This window comes from Falco biarmicus, chromosome 4 (assembly GCF_023638135.1).
Source record: "Falco biarmicus isolate bFalBia1 chromosome 4, bFalBia1.pri, whole genome shotgun sequence".
NCBI lineage: Eukaryota > Metazoa > Chordata > Aves > Falconiformes > Falconidae > Falco > Falco biarmicus.
Genome location: NC_079291.1, coordinates 39,530,113 through 39,553,595, shown reverse-complemented (window position 1 = coordinate 39,553,595; position 23,483 = coordinate 39,530,113). Strand labels below are relative to the sequence as shown.

Below are 23,483 nucleotides of genomic sequence, written 5' to 3'. Positions count from 1 at the left end.
ATATATAAAGAAGCTAGTGTTGTGTAGGTTATTGCTTTCTCCAGCTTAAAACCAGATATTGGCAGTTATTAACAATTTCAGGGTGATTATGTGTCTTGGGTGATTGATCTTCAGGCTTTTCCTTTTACCATAACAGTACGGCTTTGAGAAGCTTTTGGATGCTGTAGTTGGAGCTGAAGTTATCATGCCAGCAATTATTTCGGTAAAGCTTCTCAGTTAGCTTAAGATGCGAAATAAAGCAGATCTCTCATTGTTTGGCTGTTGATGTTTCTGAAGAAGCATTTGTATCCAAAACTTCCATAGATGAAGACAGCATTCAACACTGGGAATCCTTGCTGACTTACTGGGAAAGGGATTTATATTTCAAAAAGCCAAGCAGAGTTTCTATCACCTTCGGTCTTCCAGGTGAGCTGCTGGAGGAGCATCTGGCAAGTTTCTGCCAGATTCTTAAGATGTCACAAGGTTGAAGGTCTGGCAGTGGCATTCCTGCCGAGTTTCATACTAACAGAAATTTGGACAAGCATTGAAAAGAACTTGTATGATGTCCTTGACATTCAACATCAAAACATTTCCAACATCACCTTAAACAAGCTTTTTATACCATTTATTCTGAAACAGGAAAAAGACTGTCTTCTATCTAGGGAAATACTACTGGTATTTGTGTGACTGTTATAAAAAGTGAATATATAGGACCTAATTTAAAAATTCCCCCCAAGTGATAACTGTTTTGCTTTGATTCTCGAAAAATACTCTACAACACAGTTTTGTTGACAAGTCATAGGTAAGTACAGAAAAATGGCAGCCCTTCAAAACCGTTTGTTGAAAATCTATCCAGCTTTGGGCCTCTCTCAGTTTAAGATTCTGATTACACAGACTGGCACTACTGTATTTCTTTAGAATGTAGTTAGATATAAGATGATAATGTATTTTTCACACTTGTGAAAACCTTACTGGCAATAGAGTTAGCAAGGTGTTTACTGAAAATGCTTTTTAAATGTTTTTTAAATTTTACTTGAAAAATACTCCAAAAACATACTGCAGGAGATGATATTTCCAGACCTGACCTAATTTGCAACAAATCAATAACAAATTTTTGCACTGAATCCTAATTCCGTTCAGTATTCTAAAAGATTAATTTTGACACATCAAAATGTAAGAGTCAAGCTGGAAAATCAAATACTGCAGACCATGCCTATTAAGAAGCTCAAAGAGAGTTAAAGACCAGTTATAGCAAGATCTATAGGCAAAGAGCAAGGTAGCTATAACATCTGGCAGTATGAGAAACATTTGGCACATTATTATGTCATAGTCTTTACCTACACAAACCCAGTTCAAAGGAGTACATTACAAAAAAATGCTTTGTAGTTTCCTGTAAGGCCTGCTTGATCTTGCATAAAACAACAATGCATGGAAACTAAACTAGGTCCCATGATTTACAATGTTTTTTCTATGTTATTTATTACAATGAATAGCTTTAGATATATAGCGTATATATTTTATATTCATCTCTGGATTGTTTTGAGTTAGCACATTATTTCTTAAATTCCATTCCCTTTCTTTCCTTTTGTTTATTGGGTGCAATAAATTCTTACTGTTTCCTTTTCTTCATTTTACAAGGTAAAAACTGTACTTTATGCCTCATCTTATGGGTATAAAAATGGAAGTTGATGGAGTACACTGTTATGATTTATACATCTTCACCCAGAACTGTCTGTATTTAATCCCATAGTGAGGCTATAATGTCTCTATAACATTTATTTCTGGATAAAATTATTTGATACAAGAAATATATAAACATGGGGAGGGGGGAATAATACAAGAGAGAAAACAAAGGCTAGAAACAGATCAATTATCAATGTGCAACAGCCAACCTATCTGAAATCAGACTTTAGACTTGAATATACATTGCACACTGTTTTTGTCTTGGTGCTGTTCCTCTCTGGAGCCTTAGTCTGAGGGAACAAAGATGACCTGTAACAGATTACCACCTACATACAAACCTTTCTTTCTTAAGCTTTCAAATACTGGACTGTCAGAGGGGGAAATCTCAAAGCCTATTAATTTTCTAGCTAGTAATGGGGTAGGAAGGCACCAAGAGACTTCAATTCAAGTATGAAACTGCTAAGCTGTTAATCAAAGCACTCAATATATATATTACACTATCTCTGTACACAGTTGCTGATCCAAGACAGTTTAGCTTCAGTAAAATGACTTTACATCTCCACTGAAGATGAGCCCTCAAAAAATACTAATAAACTTCTCCCAGCAGCAGGAATACACAGAACCATAATAATAATTAATACAATTACCCTGGGAATCAGAAGTTACATAAAATCCCTCCAGTTAGATCAGGAGGAGCAAAAAATTTAGGTTTCATATGGATCGCCATCAGTATGTGCAAACAATTAAATGATGTGATTAACTGCAACAAGAAAGTGAATGCAATTCCCAGGAAGTTCTCATGAGAGAAAAGAAGATATAAAATGAAATATCAAGAAGACACAGAGAAGGTGGAATAAATATAATACTGTTCACGCACTTCTAAGACTCAAGTAACATACTATACAAATGAAAATCTATAAGTAATTTCTTCTTTAATTGTTTCAGCTTTATATTGTCCTCTGTAAAACCTAAGTTCATTCACCTGTACCTTCTACTTCAAAAATATGAATAGAGATCAGTCTCTCTTACTGGCATTAGCCTATATGCATTCAATGAGTACGGTGTAATGAATCCCTTAGAATCGTGTCAGCTGGAAGGAACCACTGGCCCCCTTACTCAGTGTAGGTCCATTTAGATTGAGCTGTTAAAGGCAGCATGAAACCAGTCAGGTTTCATGTATCTCCATGGATGGAGATTCCACAACCTATCCAGGTGACCTGTTCCAGTGTTTGACCACGCTCAGGGCAAAAGGTTTTCCCCTTGCACTGGGATGGAGTTTCCCATGTTCTAACTTCTGATCACAGCCTCTTGACCTTCCACTGTGCTCCTCTGAGAAGAGTCTAGCTCTGTCTTCTCTATATCCCCCTGTTAGGCAGTCACATGCAGCAGTACGATTGTTCCCATTGCATTAGCCGTAGTACGAAACAAACAGCACTCTCAGACTCTTCTTGTACATCATGTGCTCCAGCCCCCTAAGCATCTCCACTTGCTCCACTATGACAGTGTCTTTTCTGTACTGAGGAGGCCAAACTGGGCACAGCACTAGAGACATGGTTTCACAAGTGCCAGATAAGAGGGAAAGAACCCTCTACCTGCTTGCTATCCTCCTCCTAATGTAGCCCACAATGCAGCTGGCCTTCTTTGCCAGAAGGGCACACTGATGACTTGTGCAAATCACTGTCCATGAGGACCTTGGGTCCTTTTCTACAAAGCTGCTTCCTAGCCACCCAGTGCGGCCCTGTGCTGTCGTGTAGGTTTATTCCACCCCAGATGTAGGACTTTGCATTTGCCTTTGGTGAATTTCATGAAGTTCCTGACAGCCCATTTCTGGAGCCTGACAAAGTCCCTCAAACAGCAGCCCTGCCCTCCAGTGACCACATTTCCCAATTCACATAATCTGCAAACTTGCAAAGGATGCTGTCTATCCAGTCATCCAAGTTGTTACTGAAAACAAGCATGGCTGGCATCCATCCCTGAGGCACTCATAACCAGCTGCCGGGTGAGTTTTGTACCATTGACCACCACACTTAGAGCTCAGTGGTTGAGATAATTTTCCTTACTATTTTTGCAGTCCATAGCTCACCAGTTTAACTGTTAGAACACTAAGTAGACTGTTAAAGCCCTTGTTAAATTCAAGGTATACAATATCCACAGCTCTTCCCTATCTGCTCAGCTAGTTATTTCATCACAGAATGGAAGGCAGTTCCTCTCAGACCACATGGCACAGAGAATATATAGGTAATCTAAAGAAAGCTTATTACAGACGAGTGGCTAGAGTACACAGGAACCAGTTGCTCACCAACTGGTGCAAACTAGAAAAAAAAAAAAAAAAAAAAAAAAGCATCCAGAAATCTGGGAAGCCATAACCAGTTCCCTGTTGGCCTTGCATTTTGTTCTGAAAGGGTTCTGCTCCCTGCAAGCATGATGCCCTCTGAAATGCAGAAAAAGGAGTCAAGATTTTCATTTGCTTTGTCCGTGTAGCAACTTCTCATGCAAATTCAACAACACTGAAAGCTCAGAGCTTCTAGATTTAGGGTGTACATCCTCAACACTAATTGCCCGAAATGAACAGATTTCTTCACTGAAATACATATAGCTTGTTGAAATTTTCGCCACATTGAGCTGTATATCGATTTTTCTTTTCAATGTCCTGTGAAAAAGGTGCCAAGCCCAAAATGTTCCTCTGTCGTCATGTGATTCATGGTAGCACAGCCTTACATTCACAGCTCCTGACAATCTCCTGAGTTTTGCTTTCAGTTGCACTGCTCCAGAGTGAGGCTATCAAAAAAAGAGAGGATTGCTGCCCTAGGATTTCTCTGTACATGCCACTGAAATTATACTAATGCTAACTACTCATGATGATTTTTAAAACAGAAAAATTGGTGAGGTGATAGTAGAGACAAATGGATTTTGAAACTCATCCATATGCACTTCATGTAATGCTAAGTTTTGTATAACGCTATGCAAGGATGTACCATATGTCAAATTGCAGAACAGGCTCTGACACTACCAGTTTCATACAATTGAATAACAAGCATTTAAACTTCAATCATTTCAAGTGATCCAACAAGATGCTGGAATATCAGACTGTTTCCTCTGTTTTCCACAGCCAGCCATCTTAAGATGAGAGTTGCCTTAATACTCTAGATTTATCTGCTGATAATTTTTCCTTAACAGCAGTGTTAGCAGTAGTCCCACTGTTGTGCTGAATGAGCAGTTTTCTTCTTTGCCTTACTTTTCAGGAGTTCATATATTTTTCTAAGAGCATGTCATTCCTAAAGCTGTTTAGTGTATTTCAAAAGGGTAAAAGGGAAGTAAGAAGAGGAAAAACCCACCCCACCTCTTAATAGTTCAGATCTTTCTGGAATTGGTAATTTCACAAAACCCAAAGAAAACTGAATTTATACATAACAGGGAAACTTACTTATTTCCATCTAATGGCAAAATGTTAAAGAAAACCCTTTCTAATACTTGCAGTTATGGTCCACAAGGACCATGAATCATTCAAACCATTTTATCTCGGGAACGTAGTATTGAGGAAATGCTCCTATTAATCTACACAGTTTTTAACTGAGAGATGAATGTGGTATTTAGGATATGTTCCTAATTCATCTAGACAGTTCTAGATCACAATCAACTTGTGAAGCTCTGATGCCTATCAATTACTACTTAGAATGACAGGAGAAAGGGCATTAGATTTTATTAGTATTTATTCTTTTTTTATAAAGAAAGTAAGAAAGGGGGAGAATTTTCAGCATAGTTTTGTACATGGGGAATTTAAAAGAAAAAAAAAAAAAAGAATAAAGAGGTTTACGTGTTTGAGAACAAAAGTTGCCAGTAAAAATGCCAGCAGTATGTAAAACAGGGACAAGTCATGGTTGTTGTGGGAAACCATAAATTTGAAATCCTTCATTCTGTGTGTTCCAAAGCAGATGTTCAGCTGCTATAAATCAGCAAAGCTCCCTGACCCTTAATTTCTTAACCGCAGGATTGTGCCAAGGATTTTGTTACACTGAGTTTAGTTAAACGAAGTAGCGCTGTTCTAGCTATTCTAAGAGCAGCTGCACCCTCTAGCGGGCAAAGAATTTTTAGTCAAATACGGTAAACCAGTTAATGTCCGTGATCTGAAGCAACCACTGGTTGCATTCTTCAAAACATTTAGCTTTAGTGCGTGACTTGCACATTTACGGTCTATACAATAAGCTATACATAAGCCATAATGATGTATAAAATCCTGTGATTTATTTTGGTGTGATGATAACATTCTGTACAGGGGAAGTAGGAATTCACCTTCTGATGAAAGAAAAGACCCATCTCAAACCAGTTCTGAAGTTACAGCAACTTGCTCACAACGTCCCTTTCCCTAAGGTTTCTCATCTGATGGGTACTTTTCTCAGTACTGCCCAGCATCTCCTCTGAACAAATAATCATTCCCAACATGGTGACTCCCTGTGAACCTCTTGTCCTTGCATTTTTCCTTGTATATTCTTAAAATGTCATGATTATGTGATAATTTTGCAGATGCATTGCAGACACAGATATGTTACAGGCCCAAGGAACTCCCGGACTCTTGCGGAAATGACATCAATATGAAAGTAGATGGGACTTTAGCTACCTCCGTGAAAAGAGATGAAATAATGGATTTTCATAACAGATCTGAAGGACAAAATGTCATACAGGAAGAAACAGAAGGTTCCAAGAATAAAAAAGCAATAACATTTATATTAATACTTAAGGAGACAAAATAATGGTTAAGGATAGAAAATTAAACAAAAGGCAAGTGTCATTAAACATAAGTATGGTAGATGAAAAGGAGATGAGAACATAAAGAGAGGCAAACCACTGTGTCAGGCTTTTAGAAAAGAAGAATTTGAAACAGAAAACCTAAGAAAGTAAGAAAAGGAATTTAGAGAGCAAGACACTTAAATGGGCAAATGGTTTTAAGAGAATGAGGCTCCTGTCCCTTTAGTACAGACCACTTGCTGAGTATCCTCATTTTTTCCTGTCAGCAATCTAAGCACTTCTCCATTCTGCATTCTTCCAACACATCACCTGCTTCAAAACAAAACATCCCAGTAAAACTAACTTTTTGCCCAATCTCTCCAAGACAAAAAGTAAAACTAATCTAAATACCAAAATATTAATTAATATTTTATTATATTGATATATTAATATATTAGAATTCAGCTTATTGAAAACAACTAATTCAGTCTTTTGTTTCAAATAACTTTTCAGTTTGAAATGTAGTTCACATTACTGAAATTGATGACTGCATATGCCTTTAAAAAATGTAACTGCATTACTAGCTCTTTTTTTCTTCTGTGCATTGTCACTGCAAGGTAAACTGCAATTAAGCAGAGGGCAGTGACCGCACAGCAAGTTATTAGCCCATTCATGTCGCACTAAGCTTATCTGAGCCACTCATAACTAATAATGCCAGAGATAAAATATTAGCATCACTGTGTTGTTACTTGACATTCTTAATTTAATTATATCCCTAATAGTCTTAATAATTACAGACTTTTTTGTGCCAATTACAATGGCAATTTTTTCCTTTTTCTCCCCCCAAAATTGCAGTCCATAATCCAAAGCCATTTACAATGAGCCATACACTGAGTGACCATACAAGGATAATGGATGTGTAAATTTTACCTGTAAGATCATTTTATCTGAAAATAACAGAAAATCTCAGCATGCTTAGGGAGAGACAAAAAGACTCTTTAAGCAATGGGAAAATGCCATGATAATTTGCAAAAAGTGAATAGATGACCATTTCTAAAATAGCCCATTTTCTATCATACTTTTTTCCACACTTACAAGTCTTAAATGAAATGCAACAGTGAGTAGAATCATTATGTTCTGATGTAGTTTGTACCATGATTATAGGGGTATTCACTCATCTGTGTTTCTGCAAATGATGGAGTTATAGCTCCAGCAGTTTTTAACAGCTTACCTAAAACTAAACAATTGTCTATAGCATTAAGATAATACATACAGCATAGACACAAGAAAGAAGTCACTTTTAACTTGCTGTATTACCTATCACAGAAAGGTACAATTCTCCAGGAATTCCTTCCCATTCCACAAGGATATCAATCCCAAATATTAACACAATCAGGACAAACAGTAGCTTGTTTTGTCTCATTGGCAGATTCTGAGAGCAAATATCTACCAAGAAATTGTCCATTTTCTCTTTACTAGTCCAGACATATTTGTACCTGTAGGAAGTTAGGTATCCAAACAACAGCTAGGCAACTAAACACTTTTGTGATTTGGTTCAATGGCCTTGTCTAGCCCAGCACAATGTTTCACGTTCTTGGTAACATGTTTTTATATACAGACCTGATGCTGTGATTTTTGTTTTGTTGGCTGGAGGGTGGTGGGGTGGTGTAGGTAATTAAAAGGGAGTCAACAGAACAGGGGACTGTAGAAAACTTTAATTGTAATACTCAATTCTACCTCCTCACTAATGTCAGAACAATTTAGTTAGACACCATCATGATTCCCTTTGCTGCTGAATGCACTAGAGTAGCTTGGCATTTATTAATATACTTGCTTTTCCTACCACTCAAGCCAGACAATGCATATTTAAAGACAAGTAAAATAAAGCCCTTTCAGTGTAGATGAACTTTACTCAGATTTGTCTGGCAAAAATGTACAGTGTCTGTAACTTGTATTGCTGTCTGTCAATAGTTCATAGCAGTAAACCCATAAACTCTCAATTAATCCAAAGACTTTCATAAGTAGGCTTAATGCTTAAAAATACAGTAAGTAAACCAAAAGGGGCTGCACACTTACATAGTATATGATTATGCTCTTTACCTTCTTCTGTGTAAGTGGAGAACTATTCTAAGATGTTACACGCTGAAACCAACAAAATCAAGGTAAACCAAGTGAGTTTGGATTAGAGATAGAAGGGAGAGAAAGGAAGTTGCTACGTTTTCCTAAAAAAACCCAAAAACTACCAAACTACCCTGCACAGGGAATTAAGAGCATTTCTCAAAGAAAAAGAAGAAAGTGAAAAGTGCATATTATTTAAGAGGAAAAAAGAAAACTTGCAGTTTAAAAGTGCATGTTAAGTCACCAAACTAACCACATGATGGCAGTCCAACATTATAAAAAGGGGGAAAACACGTGCATTTAATAGAAACTATTTGAAATAGTTCAGCTCTGTGTATACTACTCAGAACATACTCAAGCAATGCTGTAGAGCAGTGATTTTTAACCTTCCTTGATTTGCATACCTCTAAACATTTTAAGGAGGTAAAGACCCAACAGGCAGAGGTCTTTATCTTCCATTATCTTCCATTATCTTCCATTATCTTCCATCAAAGTGTGACTTTACAGTACAGTTCATACATGCCAAAGTCCACAGAAACATGATTTAAATACCACTGTTTCATAATTTTAGAAAATACTATTTCCATGTATTAGTGTGCTGATTTGCACATTCTTTGTTCAGAGTTCAAACTCCAATCCACATACATTCTGTTTCTGAGATACTGTATACACAAGCCAACGTGGTATTAGACTCAAAGGAGCTCTAAGTTCTTCCTTTAGTGAACAAACCCATGAACACATGCAGCAACCTGAAAAACGAGAAGGCCTGGTACATTCCTAAGTCCAAAGTACCAGGTTTTTTCATATGCTTCTCTCCTAATCCTTCTCTTTAGTTTCTTCCTCACTAACTGCAACCCAACTACCTACATAAATTCACACAATCTTTGGTATGCATATGCAACGTATCACTGGCTTATGAATCCAAAACTTAAAAGATGATCAGTGAGAAATCGAAAGTCGTAATTGTTGACATCCAGTCTCATTCGCTTTTATTCAGTGTTGCTTGCTACAGCTGACTATACAGTTTGCCTTTTATGATTTGTATTAGTGAGGCTAATGATTTAAGTGGTATTTTCCTAATGCTTTTCCTAACCAGCACATGGCAGATTATTCCAGTTGGCACATATGCCCAAGATTGCTCCCTTGTTCCCAGATTCAGATTTTTATTTGTCTATATTGGAGTCGGTGTGCTGTATGCCAACCAAATTAAGATGGGTCAAATTGCATTACATCTTGTGTCTCTTGTTACTGTCTTTGCTTTTGTCAGTATAGTGAGTAATGCTGAAGACATGTTTCCTCATATCTGCATTCCAATTATATGGAGCAAATTAGCAATATCAGAGGTATACAATAGCCAGTAGCTGGCAAAACATTTAAAAATAATTTTTACACAACACAGGGCATCAGCCTAAAGCCTCACCAATATGCGGCTATTTGTCATTCTAAGGCAGGCTAGAAATACAGATTCAATTTAACTTGCTGTTGTGACTTCTCTTGGATTCAGCTGAGACAGTTAATTTCCTTAGTAGCTGGTGCAGTGCTGTGACATGGATGTGGTTTGAGTATAATGTTGATAACAGATGTTTTTAATTGTTGCTGGATAATGTTTATACTAAGTCAAAGACTTTTCAGTTTCTCAGGCCTTGCCAGCGAGAGCACTGGAGGGGCACAAGAAATTGGGAGAGGACGTAGCTAGGACACCTGACCTGATCTGGTCAAAGGGATATTCCATACCGTAGCGTGTCATGCTCAGTATATAAACTGGGGGGAGTTGCCCAGGGCCTGCCAATGGCTGCTTGGGGACTGGTGGGGCATCAGTCAGCAGGTGGTGAGCAATTGTGTTGTGCATTGCTTGGGGTTTTTTCTCTGTTCCCTTTGGATTTCATTCCTCTCCCCTTCTCCTTCCTTTCCATTACAATTGTTATTATTATTATTGTGGGGTTTCCCTATTTTATTTTGTTTTACTTATTAATTTGTTCTTACCTCAATGCTTGAGCTTTACATTCCTTCCTGATTCTCCTCCCCACCCCTCTGGGGGCTGGGCAGTGGGGGAGAGCAAGTGGCTGCATAATACTTAAGTTACTGACTCAGGTTAAACCATGACAGACTTTGCAGGAGTACTAGCTGTTAGCTCACCTGTGGGTCCGTAATCACAGATGCCATGGTTGATAAGCATTCTTCCACTCTGTGATGAGAAAGTAAATCTGTTGCGGTTATTTAGAGCACACTAAACTGCAGCACTTCTGGCTCACAACTCCTGAAGTTGTGATTGAGCTTTTCCTTATACTCCTTTCAGTGTGAATACCTGTTTACACCCATGAAATCAATGGGCACTCTCCTCCTAATTAACTTCCTTTCGACAACAGGCAAATGATAATCCAGAGCATCAGAGGTAGGTGGAGGAGTTTTTCCAGCCCTCTGGTGCCTCTGGGTGGTGCCATCCAACTCTTCTTCCATACAGCAGTGACCATTGTCCAGTTTTAGGTTCAGCATCCTTATTTTAAAGTGCATTCTCCCCTCATTTCTCCAGTTGTTCACTGAATTGTTTTTCCGATTGCACCCAAGCATCCATGACAATGTTTGTTTCCTTCAAACAAGCCCAGCAGCTTTCTGTCCTCCTCCTCATAAAGCCTTCCTATCAGTGCCTAATCGGAACTTTGTGGAGCTAGTTGGCTTATGCTTGCATCATCACACCATTTTGATATAAATACTTGTCTGAAATATCTCAAATGTATAATCAACACACTTTAAAATATATATACTTTGATAGTTTCCTCCTGCTCATGGGATGTTTACAATTTCAAGCCTGCTATACCTAGTATCAAACTCAAAGTACTGCATCTAGAAGATTTGCATTTTACTGCACAATTGATTCAAAACACACAAAAATTAACATGATGGCCTTTATTACAGTAGGTACAGAACATTAATTTGTTGTTACGATGCCTTTACTTCTAATGAAGTTATTTCCACTCGGAGTTATTCTTTATGCTAAAAATCAAGGTATCCATTTTAAGCATTACTTATGCAAATCCAGAATCCATTCTGTTAATGAATGCTGGAGATAACTGATGGCTTGTCAATAATTATTCAGAAAATGCTTAGTTGTGCAAGTACTTGAAAATTCTTAAAAATCAAAAGTACAACCACACCATCCTCATGGGTATTTGTGGTATGACATGTCAGAAAGCTTATAAAGACTCCGATATTGGCTATTTTCATACTTAATTCAGAATGATTGCACCTATAACAGTTTCAATATATGCTCCATCTGCAAAAAAGTAGTTAAGCATATGATGAAGTGGGTGGACAAAATGTCACAGCTGTTTCATCTGCACACCACATGTAGAATTCCAAGTAGCATATGCAATAGTTTCACCTAGAAAACTTTTAGATTGAAATGTTTTTTCTAAGAGAACATCCTTAATCTGGTTTTGTCAATGGTAATGATTACTACCCTTCTGAAAAATTTTGTTAAAAGCCTACGTTAATCTTCTGCACGACACTGACCACAAAACTTTCATGAAGTTCCCATTTGAATGATAATTACATTTCAGAAAAAAATGGCAGCAATCTTTGATAAGAGGCATTCAGTCTCTATTTCTAAACTCTCTACTCGAAAAAAAAAAGTTATTACTAGATTAGGTAAACCAAATTTATTTTCTACATCTGAATCCTTACAAGTTTGGGGGATGTCAACCACGCAGCTACCTTTCATTCTTTGTTCCAAACTACTGTATGAATATAGGCACTGCCAGCTAAAGAGCTCTTTCCAGAACAGTAACAATATTACGTGTATATATGCAAGCACTACACTTTATGTTAGGTTAGTGCTTCTACAAGACGCTATGCATCCAATACATAAAGTAACTTGTACTGTTATGACAATGAATTCCTGGGGATACCCCGGTATATCCAGCACAGATGCAACATCAGGAGTCTTTGCACACACTGCTGCGTGCTGCACACTAAGCCTTAAAAGGCCATTTTCTCCAACACCGCTATCTCCTCGCAGCGCCATTCTGTTCCGCTCAACTGTTTAAAGCAGCTCCTGGGGCAGCCCGCACCGAGCGGGGCCCAAGGCGGCCGCGGTAGGGCCAAACGCCAGCGGGCGGGGGAAGGCCAAGGGCAGCTGCTAGCTGGAGGCACCGGCCGCGCACCCCGGCGGCTGGCGGTGCGGGCCGCCCTGACGGCGCGGGCTGCCCCGTGTGTTCACCGCTACACCCAACGGCTGCCCCCCCACCACCACACGCCGTGAGGCCAGCGGCCGTGCCCCGCGCGGCACGCCTCCCCGCCAGGCTCCGGCACGGCAGGGCGGGGCGGGGCGGGGCGGGGCGGGGTGGGGAGGGGCGGGGCAAACCGCCGCAGCGATCGGCGCCCGCCGCCGCCCGCCAAACCGCCACACCCCCGCGCGCCGCTTCCTGCGCCCGCGGAAGCACCAGGGCCTGCCGGGGCAGCGGGTAGAGGCCACCGCGCATGCGCCACTCCTCGCGGTGCCCGGCGAGGCCACGCCTCCTGCGCTAGCGCCCCGCCCGGCCCCGCCCGGCCCGGCCCGGCCCCTCCCCTGCGCAGGGGCAGCGGCTGCCAGAGCCGCCTCCGCCGCCGGGAGACGCCTCGCCCGCCCGGCTGCTGGGCCGCCGCCGCCCCGTCATGTCCGAGGCGGGCCAGGAGCTTATCCACCTAGTGTGGGGCAAAAAGGCCGGGCCCCGCGGGCTGGCCGACACCATCTTCTGCCGCTGGGCGCAAGGTACCTGCGTGCGCCGCGCCCCGGCCCCGCTCCCCGCCTGGCCCGGCCCTTCCCCTGCCTCGGTGCCCGCCCGGTCTCCTTCCCGGCGCCCTTCCCCGGCGCGCCCCGCCGCTCGGCCCACCTGCCCGGGCGCACCCGGCTCCCCCCGCCGCGCCCGCGGGCTCCCCGCCGCACGGCCGCAGGGCGCCTGAGGGGAGGCAGGGCCCCTCCGCCCGGCCCGAGGCAGCGGCGGCCGTTCGCCTTCCCGCGCCTCCGACAGCGCAGCGTGTGGCCCACGGGGAAAATGATGCAGCAGTTTCACTTGCTAAATAATATGTTTTTGCAGCTTGGTCGTCTTCTGCCGCAAATCTTCAACGGAACTTAAAAGAGTAGGGAAGGAAATGTATTTTTTAAATATTTTTCTAGAGCATCTTGTGCCATTATTTTACATAGCTCATGTGAACATGAACATAAGTGGGGGTTTTGTTTGGGGTGTTTTTTTGGCAGGAATGTGGGAGTCACGGATAAACAAAAGGGGGGACAGGCTTGGGACAGATTCACAGGGCGTTTTTAAACAGGTTCTTTGGCAATTGAAGCAGGTGTATACCATCTTCAGCATGGTATCTTAAGAGGTAAAACAACAATAACCTTTGAACCTGGTGTATTTCTAAGATGTTTATTCTGCATTTAAATTACTCAGCCTACACATAGGCTCTTCTTGACAGAGACTTACTGGTATTCTTTCAAAACTGCAGTTGCAAGGTGTAGTACAGAGACTTTCCGATAAAAATGATATGCAAGAAATCAGTCTGTGTAGCTGTCCTGGCTGAAAGAAGGGAATAATAGCTTTGTCTATAACTTACTATGGCCATTGAAGAGTTCTAGTAATGAAGATCATAATAAAACCACTGCTAATATGATAGTAGAATTTATAGATTTAAAACAAAATTAATGTGTTCAGGTCTGAGGGTAAAATTGGCTGAAACAAAAGGATGTTCTTGGTGTTCTCTGTTCCTTGCTGCTCTTTTTTTTTTTCTTTTTTTCTTAGTGTGAGTTTTGTCATCTGCATAGTTTCATTAGATGCATGTGTGATGTTGATTTGGGAGCTGCAAAGCTTCTCCCATCACAGGACACAGAGTGCGTTGCCAGACTCTGATACCTTTTTCCCTACCTTAGTCTGTGTTCAAATAATTTAGTGAGAAATAATGGGGGGGGGGGGGGGGGGAAGGCAAAATTCCTTCTAAGTTTTAGAATTTAACCAGAGCTGATAAGCCATTACTTTTCCTAGTGAATTGATTACTTTTATTGAAGTATAATTACTTTCTGAAATATCTCTTAAGTTTTGGTATGATGTTGTAGTTTCAGTACAAGGTTTTTGCAAAGTCACAAAAAAGAATTGGTGTTGAAAACCTTAATTATTTCTCTAACTGGTAATGTTAGATTAATAGAATTGACATTTTCAAGATTGTATATGAAATTTTAGCAGTTTCAAAATTTATTGAAGTGTGTGTTGTAATGCTCCACACTTGTGATCCTGTGGAAGACTGATGGAAAAGGCCTCTTGTGTTCTTCGTGGCTCCTAGAAAGGAACAATTATTTCCTATCTGCCTTTAGGGGAAGTCTTGTAAACTATGCTGTGTAGTATATCTGTTCCCTTCTCTATATGCTCTTTAATACAGTCAATTCTGTGAAGTAAAGCCACATGGTGATAAGTTAGTGTGTTGTTTGGGGGCTTTGTGCTGGGAATTAAAAAAAGTCAGGATTAGTCCCTTACATTGTGTAGCAGCATAATACATTTATCCAACTTTCTGTTTCTATTTTGTTGAAAAAGTTCTGCATAATTTATCTACTGTAAAGGAGTCTTGTCAACACTGACTCATCAAAATTAAAACAAACCCCAAAGATAGAATTCAAGCTTTGTTATTTCCAAACACTTCAAAGTTTAAAAGGTAGACCCCTTGTTTCACATTATATATATAGGAAGAATCAAACAACTAGTTTGGTGTTCGGGTGGTTTTTTTGTGGTTTTGGTTTCTTTTTTTCTTTAGAGTGTAGTACCAACACTGGTATTTATTTCCAATACTTTCTGAATGTTGTCCGATCCTTTCTCAAGCCCTTGGGAAGTTGAGAGCTATAATTTACATTTGGAAAGAAAAGTATAGAGTATGGAGGGTGTTGAGAAATGTAAGACTTGAACCACTCAGTTTCTCAGTAAAGACAGTGGTGTTCTAGGAATCCTCATCATGCACCAAAATCATTAACCATCAAATTCATCTGGCCAAAACTGAAGACAGGCTGATTCTCAGGCAGTTAGCAGAATGGACCTACCTAATGTGGATATGCTTTTGAAGTTAGTGATGGTAATTCCCTCAGCTTCATTTGCAACTTTAAATGTATTGTTTAGGTTCCTGACTTAACAAAGGCATGGCCACAAAGTTGTTGTTGCAGTTGTTGGGGTTTTGTGTTGTGCTTTTTTTACAGAAATGTTTTTGTTAATGACTGCAGCAGAATTTGCAGTTTGAACCTTGTGGGTGCCATTTACCAGAATCCTCAAAGCTGACACAAAGGAATGTAGTGCAAAGGCTCGGTCTGCACTTCAGTGTTTCCTGGCATAGATATGATGACAAAAAAAAAGGAGTTAGGACAACTGAACATACCCATGTTAGGAGTGGTTTTCTTCATTGATCCAAGAGACAAATTCCATTCATAAAGGCACTCATTAGATCAGCCCTAAGGCATGCAGCATCAGGTCTACGCAACTCTGAATGCCTGGCAGGTTTGAGCACAGCATCCTTTCAGAATTACCTAAGCTGTTTTCTCACTGGTCTTTGGACAGAAAAGAGCAGCTGCATGGTACTTCGTTGTCGGCTGGGGTTAAACTTGGAGTGGCTTATTGATGTCGGAGTAGCAATGCTGTCTTAAAATAACCACATCTTGCTGTTTTAGACAGACTGTCAAATCCTTTCTATTGCATATTAGATCTAGATGTTTATTTCATTACTTCCATAATGCAGAGTTGTCTTAAAATAGTGAATTCATTCTGGAGGATGCAAAACCTTGTGAAGCTTGCAGAGTGAAAAGTTAGGCTTTGGGGCAGGAATACAGTCTTTTGAGAGACTGTGTCATTATGAGTAAGTAACAGCTCTTTCAGCACTGTTATAACTGGAAGGAGACCAGAAGATACCATTTAATGTGAAAAAAATGGGGTGTGAACCTGTAACTTAAGTTGTCAAGAAGATTGTATTTTCTGGCTAACAGGCATGGTGGCTACTGCGTAGAGCTGTAAGAATTTGAAATGCCCTTTAACACAATTATCTAAATAGTGAACCCTAAAACTCTTTACTACTGTCTGGGCCCAAAAAGGAATATCTGAAAAGACATTGTCCTTTCTTAAAGTAAGGCTGTGGGGCTAGTGAATCCGGATGAGGCTGACAGGCTTAAAGAAAACAAAAGGTCTTGAGGAGTGCTCACATAGAAGGCTCTTACCAGCGTACAGATTCAGAAGTTTCAGTCAAAATTCAGGAGTTTCATAGAGCTCCTTTGGGTTTTTTTGGTTTGTTTTACAAAAGCGTGATAAAAGGCAGAAGCGTTGGAATCTTACCTTCTTTTCTGGCAGCTTGTTGCCCAGTTTAGTGGTAGCCTGCCAGGTAATTTGGATACTTTCCTCAAACTCTTCCAGGACTTCCTGGCTCTTTATCTACAACCCACTAAGTGGAGTTTTGGTGTGGTACTGCTGTAGTAAAGGCTCCTTTCTTTTTGTGTCTGTGGAAAAAGTTGTTTTGATGGTTTGGTGGTTTGTGTCCCGTCCCTGTCCCCCTGTCCCCCCTAAAGAAACCTTCAGTTTTATTTCACTATAAAGATACACTTTGAAAACCCATGCAAAAACCTATATGCAAAATGTCTGTCATTCTACAACCAGCTCTGAAGAAAGGATGAAACATTAAGATGTGCTATAAACCTTGTACTTGCATAATAATGGTTTATTCTAGTGTTTTGGGATACAAAAACTGCCTGATAGAGAAAAAGTGCAGTTCCATGGTGAGAGACCAGCTCAGCAGAGAACAGTACAAAAAAATGAATAGCGCAGCATCTTTGTAGCTAGTTTGGACCAGGGAGAGAGCAAGGGTTTTTTTCTAATGTGGTTAATGTTGGATGCTCTTTAGGCACACACACCCTTGTCTCCCTCATTCAGCTAGAGCTGGTTCTTGCGTTTGTAAAACGACAGTGTTACTAATGTCTGAAGTGTCTTGGATGTGAAAAAAACCACATTTTTTTTTAGAAACACAGATGCAGGAAGGGGGTGGGATGCTCATAATAGAAGAATGAATGGGTTTTATAGTGCTTTGGAACATGATGTGGAGTATTAGATGAAAAGCAAGAGTCAGTAACCAAGTCATACATGCGTTCTGGCAAACTATGTAGAAGAGCTAAGAATTAGGTGTAAGAAAAGAAGTGTGGGCCTTGGTAAATGCTAGATTTTGGGGAAATAAAGAGAACAAAACTTTGTGTTGTGTGATAATAGTGGACAAAGGATATAAAGACAGATTTGGAAGTATCTTAGTCATTATAACTCAAAATATTGGGCAGTACACTACCAACAGGAATCTAGATCCATTCCCCACCCCTCAAAAGGTTAAAGCAGTACAACAGTAGTGATGTGGGAAAAATGAGGTCAATGGAGCATTTAATAGGGTTATAAATGACAAGGAAGATGAATGATAATGATACGACTTTATTTCATATAGGTAAGTGATGATAATTATACTCATGGATAAAAGGCAGGCAGGTTAATTAAAAAAAAAAGATTATTTTGGCTGCTTTACATCTAATTTACTTCTGAATTTTTATCTTGAGTGAAAAAAACGGCATGGTAGATATGATTTGTTAAGAGTGAGAGTAAGTAGAAATTAGTTTGGATCAGAGATGCTGGTCTTAGCTGGTAGCTTAAAGGGTGGCCAGGGCATTACTATTAATCATAAGGAAGAGTGTGGGGTTGATGGATGTTTGTAGATATTGCCCAAGACGTGTTTGTTTGTGGACTGCAAAAAAGGTAAGTAGGTGTGATTGCAGGCTGAGGTAGACTTGAACCCAGATGGACTTCAGACTTCTGGTTTCTGAAATTTTACCTGAGCTGACTTCAGATTTTGTATAAGGATTGAAAAAGAGAGCAAACCCGAAAACCCTAAAGCCCATTTTTTTGCTTAACAGCTTCTAGAACCATAATGTTTATTAAGCATTAAGCAGTATTCAGGTGAAAAGAAATTAAGTGTTCCTTTAGGTATTCTAGATGTTTTTTCCTATGGTTGTGTTCTGTCAGATTCTGTGTAATAGCGATTTTGCATTGTCTGTCTCAAATTTTATCCGCTCTGGTGGAACACACTCAATTTTCTTTATTTTTAGGAAGCAATTTTGAAAAATAGGGCAGGCTTAAGCTGAGACAGTTCATGCTTTCTAATGAGAAGACTGAAGAATGTGAAACAAATTCAAGATTTCTTAAGTGTGGTTTAATGGTACCACATCCAAGTATGTTGTTTATCAGCAGTGGCTAAATCATTAAGACTACTAAAAAACCCCTATTGTTGCCATGTGCTCAGATGGCATGCAGTAACACTTCAAAGTAGAGGAAGACTTACCTTTTAATATGATAAGCCTGCACGAACTAATTCAGAAAGTTTAAAGGACTGGTGATATTTCTTATTAGGGCATGTTAACAGGGGAACGAAAAGACACTAGGACAAACTTTGGTTGAAGTATGGATTAATGGAGCTTCATTTGGTGGTGCTGGATCCAAGTATGTAGGCTTGATGTGCATCTGGGTTTTGGATATAAAATACATCTTTATAATGTACTTCTGTGCATTGAGTTAAAAAAAACCAAACAGGTGGAGCCTTCTGTCAGAAACAGGGGAAACCCTGTGGGTTTTCTTAAGAAATATGGCTGTGTAGAGGAATGAAGCTGCATTAATTAACATTGATAATATACAGCTGTGGGCTGGCTTCAGGGGTGGTGGGTTGGCTGATGTGCAGCTGTGGCTGGTTTTGTTAAGGGGTTGGGCAGCTAATGAAGAGGGAGCAGCCGAGGAAGAGAGAGGAGGAAGAAGCAGAGAGAAGAAAGGGGGAATGTGAGCCTGGGATGAGGAGCAACTAGGAGAAGGCAGCAGAGGGGTGGGCACGAAGAGTATGTTGGTATGAGTCGGTAAAAGACCTTGTTGCAGCTGGATAGTTTGGAGAGTGCAGTGACAATTGGTGCCCCCTTTTGAGGACCTTCAGATTATGAGCCTGGGTGTAATGAGTGGCAACAGCAGTGGTGGCTGTGCCAGGGGGATGTTTGAAGTTTTGAGTGGTGACGGTGGTGCCCAATGTAGTGGAGACAGGTGGGGATAGCCTGTGATCCATATCACGTTGAGATAGGCGGGAAGAGCCTGGGGATCTGGATCAGACACCGGTAAAGGTGAGCCGTTGGGAACAAAGAGGAGGAAGCCTGATAGTTTGGAGATTGCTGCGACATGGCTACATTGATCCATCTTAAGAAAAAAAAATCTTCACGCTGTTGTTGAACAACTTTCTGTAATTTCTGTGATGAAATATGGCCTACAGAACATGCAGTAGTCTTCTGTTGTGCCGCTTGGGATGATGTACCTGTCATGCAGTAGTGTGGCAGTCTGCACCAGGGCGATGCATTTCACCAGTTCAGATTCACATCCAGGGGTTAGCAATGCCTTTGGTATGGCAGCATGTAATGATACAGAGTTCAGAAAAGGAGAAATTGTGGGCAAGAAGCATTGATTATTTTTTTTTTTCTGCTGAGACTGACACTGCTGTGAAAATATGCATGTATCCCCTTTCTCCCTGCCCCCACTAGCTTGTGCTTGCTGGTTGGTTGCTGACTACAGTTGTGTGGTTTCTAGATCACACTGAACTAGAGTCACTTTAGCACAATCTTCTCAGCACTTAAAAAAATAATGCAAAATATTGCTGTGAGTAACCTGCCATGTGTCAGCTTCATCAAGGTAATTGTCCATGTATATGCATTTATCCATGAGAAGTGCAAGCTGTGAATCATCATATCTTGAAGAAACTTTAAGGGCGAGGTGTTAACAAACAATTCTGCAGTAATTGTTAAAGCATTTGCTGTATTACATGTAATTCTGAAATACAAATACATTAAAGATGGAAGGAGAAAATAGGGGATCTTGCATCTCAGTAAATAATGGCGTTCTTTCACAGAAGATACACTATGAGGCTTGCTTCAGTGGTTACAAGTGAATATTTGAGTTATTCAGCATATTTCAGGCTTAATAGTAAGCACTGATAGGCCAAAAATGAGATCAGTGGGAGGCATAGGAAATGTATTATGCATGTTCAGCAAAGGTTCAAAGGTAACTTTTTTTACATGTGAGACAAAATATTATCACTTAGACATGAGATTAAATTGACTTCTAAGAAATAAACCAAAATAAAATAAAAACTATGGTTTAAACATGCAGCCACGTGCTCTAGTGACAGGTTTACTGTTAAAAATCCTTTAAAACCCCAGCTGTTGGCATTTCATGGTCATGATTTCATTGCTGAGCTAAATAATTCATTTCTGTGCTTTGACCTGTATTCATGACAGTTTTTTTTCTTCAGAGAGTTTAGGCACATTCTGTTGCATTCTCATAGGAAAAAAAATCTTAAACTTATCTACTCTTTAAAGGTGAATAAATCGTGTCATTTCTGTTAGGGAAGGAGTATATGTAAACATGTGCTTGTTTACATATTTCACTAAATACAGTCTTACTTCATTTGACAGGATTTGTCTTTAGTGAATCTGAATCAACTGCATTAGAACAATTTGAAGGTGGCCCTTGTGCTGTGATTGCACCTGTACAGGTAAGGTGCATTTCTTACAGTAATTGTTCAAAATTAGTAAGCCCAGATTTTGTTCTTTTGTCTATATATGTGAAACGAAAATATTAAAAAAAAATTGCAGATCAGTTATATATTGATGTCAAAATTAGTGTGGAGGAGAGAAAAAACCTCAGTAAAAATGCAGAGGTGGGCTGATTTTGACCTGTAATTTTACAGAAGTAACTTGATTAAATGCAGAAGGTTGATCCAAGCAGAGGTAAGTTTGAAGTGGGGAATGCAGAATAAAGGAAAGAAGTAAAAGATCAGATATAAATGCAATCGTAATCCTTTCTTGTCTCTCAAATTCCCTGTCCTTGAGAAGTGTAATATCTGTGTCACAATAGCTGCTTTAGCTAACTGTATTGGAAATATTTGAAGTAATCAATTTTCAAACCTAACAAGGTTTGCTGAGAAAAGGAGAAACGTTACACTTTCGAAGTCCTAGTTAGCAGAATAATTAAAGTATGTCAAGTAACCATATTTTATTCTGGATATGTGCTTAGGATTTCACTTGTGCTTTGGATACACTCAACCAAGTGTGATTGTGATTTTTTTTGTTTTCTTACTCCATTGTATCTTGTAGGCTATGTGCATGCTCTTTGAAATACTGTTTCTGGGGCCATGCTGACTGCTGTCTAGATACATGACCTGTAGGCTGCATCTGTTCCGCTACAGCAGTTTGTTCAGTCTGCAACTGCTTTTCATTCTCTTAGGAGCACCCCGTAGAGGCAGTCAGACATTGTCATGGGCCACATTACTTTTTCTGTTAAACTGCTCTTGACTTCTCTTACACACAGATAAAGTTCTGTTTATGCCTAGGTATGAGTTGAGGTGTTGCCCACTGATAGAGTACCTACTAAAGTTACGTAGCAGAGTTAATCTGACCATGAACTGGAAGGTATCTGGGTCAGACAAGTGACATTGTTTGCATTGTGGTGTGTGTAATTGTGGAATTGTTTGCATCTCTGGTGTGTGTAATGTGGTAGTCATAAAACCTCTGTTATGGTTACTTCAGGACACTCTAAATGCTGTTCCTACCAAAAGACTTGTACCACAGGAAGGAGTGCCACTTGTTTACATTGTAAACAATCAATAGAAAAATATTTTATTATGAATTACACTCTGTAACGTAGTTCTGTGATCTTAAAACCAGATGTAGAGTGTCTGGTCTCTGATGTTAGAATTACAAGTCTTTTATTTGGGGGGAATGGAGAGAGTAAGGAACAGGACCAGCCAGCTCCTTAAAGGCAGTGCCAGGTCTTTACCATATGAAATGTTCTTCTAGACAGTGGTCTTCCAGTTTTATATGTAGTTCAACTTCTTTGAAATTAAGTAGTTAAAACATGTTTAAAGGTGAGCTGAGTCCCAGCTAGGGAAGGAAGAAGGGATCAAGGAGACCTTGCAGTGCCTAGTGCTGCTGTGAATTACTAAAAGGTGTGCAAAACATCTGTGGGGAGAGAACAGGGTGAGTCTGTCAAGGAAGAAGTGAAAGTTGAAACAGCTGGTTTTAAGGTGCTGCCTTAAGATGCCTGGAACAGCATCTAATAGAGTAATTAGACAGGAGTCTGCTTCCCAAAGATTGTTGACTTAAAGCATGTCTTTTAACTGCAACATTAGTGTTAATGGAAAACAAAACAAAGATAAGGAGACAAGTAGGTTTTCTTTATTCTGCTCTGCAAATTATGACTTGCAATGGTTAAGAGAAGGTGGGCTTTTTAACTACTACAGGAGTTTCTTTGTGGGACTGGAGTTGTCTTGTACTACTCTTCAGTTATGTTGCAAAATATTTGTGCCTCCATTGCTGTAGTCCTGTGAGTTTGGAGATGTTTATGTAAATATGCAGCCTGTGTATTTGAAGTGTACTTAAGGTTCAAACTCAATAATGGTGAACATAGGTGTATGAGGTAGTCTTTGTAGTTCGTTTGAATGGGAAAAGTCAGTAAACAGTGCAGTCTCAGGGTCTCTTATTGAATGATGAGCAGCTTGAAACCCTCCTAATAACATGCAAAAATGCTTTGGTATAGAGCTTGTGACATAATGTAAAAGTTAACATTGTTTTGTATTTTATTGTTATTTTATGCTTTGATAACAAAGGCATTCCTTTTGAAGAGGCTTTTTACCAGCGAAAAGTCTACTTGGAGAGACTGTCCAGGTACTGAGACATCTTCTTTTATCTTTATTTTTTCTGGTTTAATAATTTGTAAAGCATATCCTGGTACAAAGACTGTGAAGTATTTTGCACTTTCTTTTTGTTTAAGTGTGCTAGCGTGCCATTTTATGAAGCATACAGTGTGTATACTTGCTAAACTCCCATTTTTGAGGTCTATGCCTGTCTATAGTACTTCTGTGTTTTATAAATATTGAAA

General features: G+C 39.8%; 1 protein-coding gene and 1 long non-coding RNA gene across 3 annotated transcripts in view; one reads left to right on the top strand and one right to left on the bottom strand.

The window, feature by feature from the left end:
- Positions 1 to 20,986, bottom strand: part of LOC130147761 (uncharacterized) — a 62,377-nt gene extending 41,391 nt beyond the window's left edge. Inside the window, exon 1 of one of the 2 annotated variants that reach the window (XR_008821330.1) lies at positions 13,371 to 20,986. This is a non-coding gene — a long non-coding RNA (uncharacterized LOC130147761). The remainder of the gene's footprint in view (positions 1 to 13,370) is intronic. The other variant, XR_008821329.1, reaches the window with a different exon arrangement.
- Positions 13,057 to 23,483, top strand: part of MINDY3 (MINDY lysine 48 deubiquitinase 3) — a 55,761-nt gene continuing 45,334 nt past the window's right edge. Inside the window, exons 1-3 of the mRNA XM_056335394.1 lie at positions 13,057 to 13,249; positions 21,020 to 21,099; positions 23,212 to 23,269. Of these exons, the coding sequence (XP_056191369.1) occupies positions 13,153 to 13,249; positions 21,020 to 21,099; positions 23,212 to 23,269 (235 nt within the window). The 5' untranslated portion in view covers positions 13,057 to 13,152. The remainder of the gene's footprint in view (positions 13,250 to 21,019; positions 21,100 to 23,211; positions 23,270 to 23,483) is intronic.